Here is a 13,925-nt window from a genome sequence, read left to right on the forward strand (position 1 = left end):
GGGAGAGAGAGAGGGAGAGAAGGAGAGAGAGAGGTAGAGAGAGGGAGAGGAGGTGCTGGTGTTGGTGGTGCTGGTGTTGGTGGTGCGGGAGATAATACCCAGAAATAATTCCCAGAAAGCATCTAGCGGACCCTGCAAGGCTGTGTTTGGCCACGGGTGACAGGCCAGCAACATGCCACTGTGGTAATTTACCTCTGCTTAGCTCATGGTGATGATTCTGACCAGCATGCCTAGCCGCAGGTCGGCAATTAAGGCAAGCCGATAGCTTCAGTATGGTGAACGCATCATCCTGAATGTGGCAGAACGTTCAGCCACGAGAAGACTCACCTTCTCCAGAGTCTTTCTGAGTGAAGCCTTGTCTTTCCCCAGACGGGCCAGCAAGTTCTCCAGCTCTGCCCGCTCTTCCTCCATCTTCTTCAGGGTGCTGTGGAGGCCGGACAACCTCTCCTGGAGCTCCTCCCTGTCCTTCTGCTGTAGTGTAGAGCTCTCCTGGGCAGCAAGCTCTGCAGACTCCTGCCTTTGCTTCACGGTCTGTATGAGGAACAGTCAAAACGTCAACATTTTAGAGTGTCCCTCTATGTCATTATCAACGTGTCCCTCTGTGTCATTATCAACATGTGTCCCTCTATGTCATTATCAACACGTGTCCCTCTATGTCATAATCAATATGTGTTTCTCAATATGTGACTTCCTTCGAAGTCCTCTGGCCACTAGCCCCCCACCCCCCCACTTCCTTCAGAGTCCTCTGGCCATTTGCCCCCCCCATCTCCATCAGAGTCCTCTGGCCAAAGCCCCCCATCCCACACTTCCTTCAGAGTCCTCTGGCCACTAGCTCCCCCACCTCATGTCCTTCAGGTACACTGGCTACTACCCCCCCCTTACCTTCTTCAGAGTCCGGGTCTGTTTCTCCAGCTCCGAGGCCCGTAGGTCAGTGTCCTCCTGTGTTCTCTGGAGGCTCTGGATCCTCTCAGTCAGGGAATGGTTCTGTCTCTTACTGTTAGACAGGGCTTCACGCAGCTTATCAATACGCTCCTATAGGAACACACACACACACACACACACACACACACACACACACTATTAGACAGGGCCTCATGCAGTATATCCAGCCAGTTAAACTACATTCCAGAGACGTTCCAAAAGTCCAGGATTCCTAGTGCTGCTACCTCCTTCCTAGTGCTGCTAACTCCTTCCTAGTGCTGCTAACTCCTTCCTAGTGCTGCTACCTCCTTCCTAGTGCTGCTACCTCCTTCCTAGTGCTGCTAACTCATTCCTAGTGCTGCTAACTCCTTCCTAGTGCTGCTAACTCCTTCCTAGTGCTGCTAACTCCTTCCTAGTGCTGCTACCTCCTTCCTAGTGCTGCTAACTCCTTCCTAGTGCTGCTAACTCCTTCCTAGTGCTGCTAACTACTTCCTAGTGCTGCTACCTCCTTCCTAGTGCTGCTACCTCCTTCCTAGTGCTGCTAACTCCTTCCTAGTGCTGCTACCTCCTTCCTAGTGCTGCTAACTCCTTCCTAGTGCTGCTACCTCCTTCCTAGTGCTGCTACCTCCTTCCTAGTGCTGCTAACTCCTTCCTAGTGCTGCTAACTCCTTCCTAGTGCTGCTAACTACTTCCTAGTGCTGCTACCTCCTTCCTAGTGCTGCTACCTCCTTCCTAGTGCTGCTAACTCCTTCCTAGTGCTGCTACCTCCTTCCTAGTGCTGCTAACTCCTTCCTAGTGCTGCTAACTCCTTCCTAGTGCTGCTAACTCCTTCCTAGTGCTGCTAACTCCTTCCTAGTGCTGCTAACTCCTTCTTAGTGCTGCTACCTCCTTCCTAGAGCTGCTAACTCCTTCCTAGTGCTGCTAACTCCTTCCTAGTGCTGCTACCTCCTTCCTAGTGCTGCTACCTCCTTCCTAGTGCTGCTAACTCCTTCCTAGTGCTGCTACCTCCTTCCTAGTGCTGCTAACTCCTTCCTAGTGCTGCTACCTCCTTCCTAGTGCTGCTAACTCCTTCCTAGTGCTGCTAACTCCTTCCTAGTGCTGCTACCTCCTTCCTAGTGCTGCTACCTCCTTCCTAGTGCTGCTAACTCCTTCCTAGTGCTGCTACCTCCTTCCTAGTGCTGCTACCTCCTTCCTAGTGCTGCTAACTCATTCCTAGTGCTGCTAACTCCTTCCTAGTGCTGCTAACTCCTTCCTAGTGCTGCTAACTCCTTCCTAGTGCTGCTACCTCCTTCCTAGTGCTGCTAACTCCTTCCTAGTGCTGCTAACTCCTTCCTAGTGCTGCTAACTACTTCCTAGTGCTGCTACCTCCTTCCTAGTGCTGCTACCTCCTTCCTAGTGCTGCTAACTCCTTCCTAGTGCTGCTACCTCCTTCCTAGTGCTGCTAACTCCTTCCTAGTGCTGCTAACTCCTTCCTAGTGCTGCTACCTCCTTCCTAGTGCTGCTAACTCCTTCCTAGTGCTGCTAACTCCTTCCTAGTGCTGCTAACTCCTTCTTAGTGCTGCTACCTCCTTCCTAGAGCTGCTAACTCCTTCCTAGTGCTGCTAACTCCTTCCTAGTGCTGCTACCTCCTTCCTAGTGCTGCTACCTCCTTCCTAGTGCTGCTAACTCCTTCCTAGTGCTGCTACCTCCTTCCTAGTGCTGCTAACTCCTTCCTAGTGCTGCTACCTCCTTCCTAGTGCTGCTAACTCCTTCCTAGTGCTGCTAACTCCTTCCTAGTGCTGCTACCTCCTTCCTAGTGCTGCTACCTCCTTCCTAGTGCTGCTAACTCCTTCCTAGTGCTGCTAACTCCTTCCTAGTGCTGCTACCTCCTTCCTAGTGCTGCTACCTCCTTCCTAGTGCTGCTAACTCCTTCCTAGTGCTGCTAACTCCTTCCTAGTGCTGCTAACTCCTTCCTAGTGCTGCTAACTCCTTCCTAGTGCTGCTAACTCCTTCCTAGTGCTGCTAACTCCTTGCAAATCCCATACATCCTGATAACCAGGGAATTTGTGGAGAGTTTCAGTTAAATAAAAGTAAATAAATAATAATACATTTGTGCAACCCGATGCTCAAAATTAGTTGGGATCCTTCCGGTGACTAGTCCAACGCTCTAACCACTAGACTACCCTGCCTCCTCTACACTCTAACCACTAGGTTACCCTGCCTCCTCTACACTCTAACCACTAGGCTACCCTGCCGCCTCTACACTCTAACCACTAGGCTACCCTGCCGCCTCTACACTCTAACCACTAGGCTACCCTGCCGCCTCTACACTCTAACCACTAGGCTACCCTGCCTCCTCTACACTCTAACCACTAGGCTACCCTGCCGCCTCTACACTCTAACCACTAGGCTACCCTGCCACCTCTACACTCTAACCACTAGGCTACCCTGCCGCCTCTACACTCTAACCACTAGGCTACCCTGCCGCCTCTACACTCTAACCACTAGGCTACCCTGCCGCCTCTACACTCTAACCACTAGGCTACCCTGCCGCCTCTACACTCTAACCACTAGGCTACCCTGCCGCCTCTACACTCTAACCACTAGGCTACCCTGCCACCTCTACACTCTAACCACTAGGCTACCCTGCCGCCTCTACACTCTAACCACTAGGCTACCCTGCCGCCTCTACACTCTAACCACTAGACTACCCTGCCGCCTCTACACTCTAACCACTAGGCTACCCTGCCGCCTCTACACTCTAACCACTAGGCTACCCTGCCGCCTCTACACTCTAACTACTAGGCTACCCTGCCGCCTCTACACTCTAACCACTAGGCTACCCTGCCACCTCTACACTCTAACCACTAGGCTACCCTGCCGCCTCTACACTAACCACTAGGCTACCCTGCCGCCTCTACACTAACCACTAGGCTACCCTGCCGCCTCTACACTCTAACCACTAGGCTACCCTGCCGCCTCTACACTCTAACCACTAGGCTACCCTGCCGCCTATACACTCTAACCACTAGGCTACCCTGCCGCCTCTACACTCTAACCACTAGGCTACCCTGCCGCCTCTACACTCTAACCACTAGGCTACCCTGCCGCCTATACACTCTAACCACTAGGCTACCCTGCCGCCTCTACACTCTAACCACTAGGCTACCCTGCCTCCTCTACACTCTAACCACTAGGCTACCCTGCCGCCTATACACTCTAACCTAGGCTACCCTGCCACCTCTACACTCTAACCACTAGGCTACCCTGCCACCTCTACACTCTAACCACTAGGCTACCCTGCCGCCTATACACTCTAACCACTAGGCTACCCTGCCACCTCTACACTCTAACCACTAGGCTACCCTGCCACCTCTACACTCTAACCACTAGGCTACCCTGCCACCTCTACACTCTAACCACTAGGCTACCCTGCCACCTCTACACTCTAACCACTAAGCTACCCTGCCGCCTCTACACTCTAACCACTAGGCTACCCTGCCACCTCTACACTCTAACCACTAGGCTACCCTGCCACCTCTACACTCTAACCACTAGGCTACCCTGCCACCTCTACACTCTAACCACTAGGCTACCCTGCCACCTCTACACTCTAACCACTAGGCTACCCTGCCTCCTCTACACTCTAACCACTAGGCTACCCTGCCGCCTCTACACTCTAACCACTAGGCTACCCTGCCGCCTCTACGCTCTAACCACTAGGCTACCCTGCCGCCTCTACACTCTAACCACTAGGCTACCCTGCCGCCTCTACACTCTAACTACTAGGCTACCCTGCCGCCTCTACACTCTAATCACTAGGCTACCCTGCCGCCTCTACACTCTAACCACTAGGCTACCCTGCCGCCCGATGCTCAACATTAGTTGGGAATGATCCTGTATGTGGTGAAGAATTGGTTAGTTGAATGATAAATGTTTGTGGATGGGAACATCTCCATCCAATCACTTGTTCATGATACACAGTACCAATCCAAAAGTTTGGACACACCTACTCATTCAAGGGGCATTTCTTTATTTAAAAAAAAAAACACTATTTTCTACATTGTAGAATAATAGTGAAGACATCAAAACTATGAAATAACACAATATGGGAATCATGTAGTAACCCCAAAACAGTGATTTGATTGTATTAGGATCTCTTTTAGTCCCCATTTGGACTAATCTTCCAAGAGTCCTTAACATTAAAATACCATTTATAATACGAACACACTTTCACATATAACACACTATTACAAACATTACAATTACTACTATTACAAAACTATTACCAACATACACAATACACTAGCATAATGACCCAAATAAATACTCAATCTAAAAAAAATATTGATTCTTCATCTACTATAGTCCCACAACATTTCTATATACTATATTTAGTATATAATTGTTTTTAAATAATGTTTAAACTTATATATTGAAAGGTTTCTAGTTTGCTCAGTTAATTTATTCCATTTCTTTATTGCTCTAAATCTAAATGTTCTTTTGCCCATTTCTTTTTTTCTGTCTGGATAACGCATAGATGGTGGACAATCTATTCCTAGTATTTACGGAATGTCTGTCTCTTACCAATCTATTCCTAGTATTTACTGAATGTCTGTCTCTTACCAATCTATCCCTAGTATTTACTGAATGTCTGTCTCTTACCAATCTATTCCTAGTATTTACTGAATGTCTGTCTCTTACCAATCTATCCCTAGTATTTACTGAATGTCTGTCTCTTACCAATCTATTCCTAGTATTTACTGAATGTCTGTCTCTTACCAATCTATTCCTAGTATTTACTGAATGTCTGTCTCTTACCAATCTATCCCTAGTATTTACTGAATGTCTGTCTCTTACCAATCTATCCCTAGTATTTACTGAATGTCTGTCTCTTACCAATCTATTCCTAGTATTTACTGAATGTCTGTCTCTTACCAATCTATTCCTAGTATTTACTGAATGTCTGTCTCTTACCAATCTATTCCTAGTATTTACTGAATGTCTGTCTCTTACCAATCTATTCCTAGTATTTACGGAATGTCTGTCTCTTACCAATCTATTCCTAGTATTTACTGAATGTCTGTCTCTTACCAATCTATTCCTAGTATTTACTGAATGTCTGTCTCTTACCAATCTATTCCTAGTATTTACTGAATGTCTGTCTCTTACCAATCTATTCCTAGTATTTACGGAATGTCTGTCTCTTACCAATCTATTCCTAGTATTTACTGAATGTCTGTCTCTTACCAATCTATTCCTAGTATTTACTGAATGTCTGTCTCTTACCAATCTATTCCTAGTATTTACTGAATGTCTGTCTCTTACCAATCTATCCCTAGTATTTACTGAATGTCTGTCTCTTACCAATCTATCCCTAGTATTTACTGAATGTCTGTCTCTTACCAATCTATTCCTAGTATTTACTGAATGTCTGTCTCTTACCAATCTATTCCTAGTATTTACTGAATGTCTGTCTCTTACCAATCTATTCCTAGTATTTACTGAATGTCTGTCTCTTACCAATCTATTCCTAGTATTTACGGAATGTCTGTCTCTTACCAATCTATTCCTAGTATTTACTGAATGTCTGTCTCTTACCAATCTATTCCTAGTATTTACTGAATGTCTGTCTCTTACCAATCTATTCCTAGTATTTACGGAATGTCTGTCTCTTACCAATCTATTCCTAGTATTTACTGAATGTCTGTCTCTTACCAATCTATTCCTAGTATTTACTGAATGTCTGTCTCTTACCAATCTATTCCTAGTATTTACTGAATGTCTGTCTCTTACCAATCTATTCCTAGTATTTACGGAATGTCTGTCTCTTACCAATCTATTCCTAGTATTTACTGAATGTCTGTCTCTTACCAATCTATTCCTAGTATTTACTGAATGTCTGTCTCTTACCAATCTATTCCTAGTATTTACTGAATGTCTGTCTCTTACCAATCTATTCCTAGTATTTACTGAATGTCTGTCTCTTACCAATCTATTCCTAGTATTTACTGAATGTCTGTCTCTTACCAATCTATTCCTAGTATTTACTGAATGTCTGTCTCTTACCAACTGAATACCGTTGTGAAAAGAACTCTGCCGTTTTAAATGATGTATATTATAAAATAAGATAAGCATGTTTTTTTCAATTATTTTGTTGATTGATGACCAACCGAGAACACTGCGCATGACTGCAACAGAAGAACCACATCTCCGCCTTAAAACAATCCTTGCTGCTTTATTCTGTGCATTCTGCAGCCTCCTAACTTCACTAGATGATGCATTTCCCCAGACCACCGAACAATAGTTCACTTGACTCTCAACCAATGCCTGTGTTATTTGCTGAAGGATTTTCCCTGGTAAATATTTAGCTATCCTTCTGATTATGCGTGCTGTTTTAATATTTTTTTTTTTACATAGATTAGTTATTTGAGACGACCATGATAAGCAGTTGTCTCGCTGCACTCCCAGTAGTTTGGTTTCTGCCACTTCTTCCATTTGTACTCCTCCATTACTTAATTGTATCCCATGCTGTTTTGGTCTGGCTTTTTCCTAGTGGAACAGACCAACATAACTTTGGTTTTCTTGGTGTTTAAAACAAGTTTGTTTTGGCAAACCCACTCTTTAATATTCTCCAAATCTCCTTGTAAAGCTTGCTTTACCTGTTGAACCGATTGTCTTGCTGCATAAATTGTACTATCATCTGCAAATATAGTAGCTTGAGTTTCAACCAAGGCATAGGGAAGGTCGTTGGTGTATGTTAAGTAGAGAAGTGGCCCAAGGCAGCTGCCCTGCGGTATTCCACAGTTTAACACATTAGGGGAAGAAAATGAACCATTGATATAGGTGGACTGTTTCCTCTCAGTTAGATATGACAGTACCCAATTCAATGCTACCTCCTTAAAACCATAATGCATTCATTTTGTCAAAATAATTTCATGATCCACTAAATCAAATGCTGCACTGAAATCTAAAAATAGTACACCCACAAACCTGCCATTATCCACGGTATTGAGCCACTGGTCAGTCATGTCAACCAATGCAGTGGTAGTGGAATGTTTTTTGCGATAAGCATGCTGATTGGCTGTAATCAGATCATTTTTTTCCATACACTCCCACATTTGTCTACTCACAATACCCTCCAATATCTTACTGAGTGAAGGGAGTAGACTAATTGGTCGACTATTGGCAGGAGTAATGGGTTCTTTGCAGTCTTTCGGAATAGGACACAGTTTCGCATGCTTCCATACATTTGCAAACATCCCGTTTTCCCAGTGACCAATTAAATATGTATCTCGGTGGAACTGCAATCTGGGGAGCAGCACAGCGAAGCAAAACATTATCCATAAGACCATAACCTGTAGATTTACCATCAGGTAATGACTTCAATAGGTTTAACACCTCCTCCACTGACAACGTGGAGCAGATCTTATTGCTCATAATATGATTATCAATCCATTGGACAATAGCTTGTTTGGAAGAATGTATGTTTACATTGTTGCTTAGTAATTTAATTTTCTGTGTAAAAAAAATCTGCAAAATGATTGGCAATATCAACTGGTCTTGTTATTATTCTCCCGTCCACCTCCACACTAGATGGGCATGATGAGATAGATGCTTTTAGTTGTGCCTAAGAACAGCCCTTAGCCGTGGTATATTTGGCCCGGACCTTATTGCTTAAATATATAGAGTATATACTCATATCCTTTGCCTATAACACCTATATTTAATGTATGTAGTTCTGTCCTTGGGTTGTTCTTGTCTAATAATGTCCTGCATTATGTTTCCTGTTTTGTGTGGAGCCCCAGGAACAGTAGCTGCTGATTTTGCAATATCTACTGTGGATCCTGATAAAATACCAAATACTATAATATAAAAAAATAAAAAATAAACTAAGTTTTAAGAAAGAAAAGGCATTGGTCTGAAGCTGAAAAATTAAATAAATTCACATGAGCACCTAGTTAAGCTGCAGCTGGCCCAGAACAGAGCGACACCTCTTGCTCTATACTGTAATCAGAGGGCTGATGTGTCTTACTGTGGTGTGAAAAGGTCATGTAATGAGATAATGTCTTACTGTGGTGTGATTACACAATGTAACTAGCTAGATGACTACAGGGGAGATTACACAATGTAACTAGCTAGATGACTACAGGGAAGATTACACAATGTAACTGGCTAGATGACTACAGGGGAGACTACACAATGTAACTAGCTAGATGACTACGGGGGAGATTACACAATGTAACTGGCTAGATGACTACAGGGGAGACTACACAATGTAACTGGCTAGATGACTACAGGGGAGATTACACAATGTAACTAGCTAGATGACTACAGGGAAGATTACACAATGTAACTGGCTAGATGACTACAGGGAAGATTACACAATGTAACTAGCCAGATGACTACGAGGGAGACTACACAATGTAACTAGCTAGATGACTACAGGGGAGACTACACAATGTAACTAGCTAGATGACTACAGGGAAGATTACACAATGTAACTAGCTAGATGCCTACGGGGGAGACTACACAATGTAACTAGCTAGATGCCTACGGGGGAGACTACACAATGTAACTAGCTAGATGCCTACAGGGGAGATTACACAATGTAACTAGGTAGATGACTACAGTGAAGATTACACAATGTAACTAGCTAGATGACTACAGGGGAGATTACACAATGTAACTGGCTAGATGACTACAGGGAAGATTACACAATGTAACTAGCTAGATGACTACGGGGGAGACTACACAATGTAACTAGCTAGATGACTACAGGGGAGATTACACAATGTAACTGGCTAGATGACTACAGGGGAGACTACACAATGTAACTGGCTAGATGACTACGAGGGAGACTACACAATGTAACTAGCTAGATGACTACAGGGGAGACTACACAATGTAACTAGCTAGATGACTACGGGGGAGACTACACAATGTAACTAGCTAGATGACTACGGGGGAAACTACACAATGTAACTAGCTAGATGACTACAGGGGAGACTACACAATGTAACTAGCTAGTTGACTACAGGGGATATTACACAATGTAACTGGCTAGATGACTACAGGGGAGACTACACAATGTAACTGGCTAGATGACTACAGAGAGCGCAAAATATGGATGAGCTGTTTTCAGTGGAAGGGTTCTGGAATATTCTCTCTTGTCAAGACGAGGTGTGACCATGAGTACACCGTAGTCATCCACCTCGGTGGAAAGGACTTGGAACACACGAAGGGGACAGCCCTTTGTGTATCAGAAGAGAGCTGATTTGGAAGCAGTCATCCGAATGTTTCCCGGGGCAACGGTGGTCTGCTCTGACATCACACAGTGGGAGGAGTTGGATTTTTTCACTGGGAGGAGGACATCAACAAGCCCATAGAGATGGTTCAGTGGGAGGAGGGCATCAACAAGCACTTAAGAGATGGCCCAGTGGGAGGAGGACATCAACAAGCACTTAAGATATGGCCCAGTGGGAGGAGGACACCAACATGCACTTAAGAGATGGCCCAGTGGGAGGAGGACACCAACAAACACTTAAGAGATGGCCCAGTGGGAGGAGGACACCAACAAACACTTAAGAGATGGCCCAGTGGGAGGAGGACATCAACAAGCCCTTTGAGATGGCCCAGTGGGAGGAGGACATCAACAAACACTTAAGAGATGGCCCAGTGGGAGGAGGACATCAACAAGCACTTAAGAGATGGCCCAGTGGGAGGATCCCAGCACTCTGTCAACCAGCTGTTGTTTCCATTTCAGGCTCATGCCCACTATCCGCCAGTCTGCCATAAATCACTGTGTCAAAGCTTGAGGATGAGTTGTTTGAATCAGCTGTGTAGCGTTTCCTTTTCTTTTCACTGCATGCTGCTGCAGACGGCAACCTGGTCTTATAGCAACCTGGTCTCATAGCAACCTGGTCTCATAGCAACCTGGTCTCATAGCAACCTGGTTTCATAGCAACCTGGTCTCATAGCAACCTGGTCTCATAGCAACCTGGTCTCACAGCAACCTGGTCTCATAGCAACCTGGTCTCATAGCATTTTGTACTATTCTGTACATAGATCAAAAACACTCAATTTAGTATGATATGTTATGTTTCGTATGGCATGTATTAATTTCTACATGTCAATCACCCAGTTTGCATGATATGTTACGAATTGCAATTAGTAAACAATGTTATGAATTAGCATTAACATACGATATGTTACAAAATCCAATTTGTTGCAACCTACATTAGCTAAGTTTCTAACGCTAATGTCAGCTAGGTAGCTAACGCTAGCTAGGCTAGGGGGTTAGGGTTGGGAGTGAGGTTAAAAGTGTTGTGTTTAGGAGTTATGTTAAGGTTAGGGCTAGGGGAAGGGTTAGCTAACATGCTAAGTCATTAAACAGTAGTAAGTAGTTGAAACATTGGTAATGCTAAGTTGTCCATGATGAGATTCAAACACTCAACTTTTGGATTGCTAGACATTTGCGTTATACACCCGTTCTTCCACACTGAACAACCACTCTCGTTTTTGCCTTAAAATAAAATGTTCCTATTTCTGAAGTAAATCTCTATTTGTAATGTAAATTGCATGTTATAGAAGGGTCCAGATTATTGTTTGTTGTCGATTAGGCTTGTTTTTGAGAAACTTACCCCAGCCGTGATTCACCTCCTCATTGCTCGTTGTACAGTATCAGGGAACGCAAAAGACAAAATTAAGCTCTAAAAACACCTAAATATGTACTTTTAGAAACAGACACTCTCTCAGTATAGTGACGTAGGTCAAGGACATTCGCTAGTTTATTTGTGCTCATTTGTTAGTGCTCCAATTACACACAAGTGTCTAGATCAGCAGTGTACACATGATGACTTCAGCTTTATGCCAAAAAGACGTATCTTCGAAAATATAGCCTGCCAGCTTTGCTCGCATGCTGGTTAACTACCTAGCCAACGTTAGCTCTCATCTGACTGGTATAACATTACGTTAGCTAGCTAGCTATCTAACTACTCAAAACAAAACCGCATTCATTGGCTAGCTACATTTATTTGCCTGTTATTTAGCTAGCTAACTTTAAGCCGACTGGTGTTAGCTAGCTACAGAGGCTAGCTGCTGGACTTTGTACAAGCACGCTAAAGTTAGCTACGTAACGTTAACTAGTTAGCTACCTAGCTAATCAAAAAGATCTGTTTGCGTTTTACGATTAACCTCAGCTTGAATAACAACATATAGCTAGCTATACACAGACACTTGTGTTTTGTTCCATACACTTCTTATGACTGGCAGCATGGTGCAACCAACCTATTGTTGGATTTCTGAGTTTCGGCAAAAAAAAGCATTGTCAAAAAAGCTACAAAATGGTAGCTCATCATTGGTTCTTAACGGACAGAAATTAGAATGTGAGAATGATAAATTATAAATGTAATAAAAACTACAAACTTAAGTCAATACTGTATATATATATATTTTTTTTAAGTCCAATGGTCACTTTATGGACGCTATAGTCCCTTTTTAATCCGACGTCTAGGCTTTGAGCTAAATTGTCACCGAGAAATATATTGCTAACGACCCTGCTAAAAAATACATAAAAAAAAAAAAAGGCAGAGACTTTTCAGTTTGTGGCTTTTTATTGGCTGACAGAAACCGGAGCAAAAATAAATAAATAAAAGATTTATACAGAGAGTTGCAGTGTTTTTGTTTGCACAGCATTCTTGAAGCAGCAGCCCTCAACCTCGGTCTTTAAGGCTCTCCTGAGGAACTCAGGGAAAATTAATGAGCTCATCGCACCATTTGGGGGTATCGAGTCCCAAATAGCACCATTATGCCCTACACCGTGCACTACTTTTCACCAGAGCCCAATGGGACTATATAGGACATAGGGTATCAATTGAGACGAAACCCCTGATCCTTTAGGTCCTTAAGGGCAGCAAAGGTACATACAATAAAAACTGAAAAGGGTTCTGAACTGTAAATCAAACAGCAGTAATGGAGGTTTTAAGATGATTTCATTTTTATTTTCATGAAGTTTCAAATAGAAACGCCTCGCGTTAGGTTGGAAAATATATACGTAATGTGTATACACCGTGAGGGGTTTTTAAAAACCCTTTCCAGGATATGTTCATTTGGAGTTAAAAATCACTAATTTAAAAGAGGACATCTCCACCATGCACAGACTATACCTGCAGGTGGGTGGGGTTTGGTGACAGACATGGCATCCCAAATGGCACTGAGTGCACTACTATATATGGTCAATGCACTATATAGGACCTCAAAGCCAGGTCCACTGTGGGTTTTTTCCCCATTGTTTCCCTGTAATCAGGGACTGACTTAGACCTGTAATTAATTACCAGGTAGAACAGAAAACCGGAAGGCTCCGGAACTCGTACGGTAAGAGTTGAACAATGAAATAGTAAGGTGCCATGTGGGACTCAAACTGTCCCTACCTGCATGAGCCTTCGGTCCTGGTCTGAGACGGTGAGAGCCATCTGCAGCTGGGTGGTCTGCTCCTGCATGGCTCCTACAGTGGCACTACTGTCATTGAGAGAGGTGGACAACCCCTGGAGCTGCTCTCTCAGCTGGCCCTCCTGGATAGAGGGAAGGGGGGGTGGGTGGGTGGGTGGATGGAGGGAGGGATGAGTGGGTGGATGGATGGAGGGAGGGAGGGATGGGTGGGTGGGTGGAGGGAGGGAGGGAGTGAGGGAGGGAGGGATGGGTGGGTGGGTGGGTGGGTGGGTGGGTGGGTGGATGGATGGAGGGAGGGAGGGATGGGTGGAGGGAGGGAGGGAGGGATGGGTGGGTGGATGGAGGGAGGGAGGGATGAGTTGGTGGAGGGAGGGAGGGATGGGTGAGTGGAGGGAGGGATGAGTGGGTGGAGGGAGGGGTTTATGGAGGGAGGGAGGGAGGGAGGGATGGGTGGAGGGAGGGAGGGATGGGTGGGTGGGTGGATGGATAGAGGGAGGGAGGGATGGGTGGAGGGATGGGTGGGTGGATGGAGAGAGGGAGGGAGGGAGGGAGGGATGAGTGGGTGGAGGGAGGGA

General features: G+C 44.8%; 1 protein-coding gene across 1 annotated transcript in view; it reads right to left on the minus strand.

Annotated features, from left to right (window-relative positions):
• The window catches only part of crocc2 (ciliary rootlet coiled-coil, rootletin family member 2), a 182,783-nt gene that overhangs the window by 16,578 nt on the left and 152,280 nt on the right, over window positions 1-13,925 (minus strand). Inside the window, exons 34-36 of the mRNA XM_036983156.2 lie at window positions 13,332-13,472; window positions 883-1,032; window positions 328-531 (exon numbers count right to left, since the gene is read on the minus strand). Of these exons, the coding sequence (XP_036839051.2) occupies window positions 328-531; window positions 883-1,032; window positions 13,332-13,472 (495 nt within the window). The remainder of the gene's footprint in view (window positions 1-327; window positions 532-882; window positions 1,033-13,331; window positions 13,473-13,925) is intronic.

The sequence above is a fragment of the Oncorhynchus mykiss genome, chromosome 1 (genome assembly GCF_057628025.1).
Source record: "Oncorhynchus mykiss isolate SJ-2025 chromosome 1, ASM5762802v1, whole genome shotgun sequence".
NCBI lineage: Eukaryota > Metazoa > Chordata > Actinopteri > Salmoniformes > Salmonidae > Oncorhynchus > Oncorhynchus mykiss.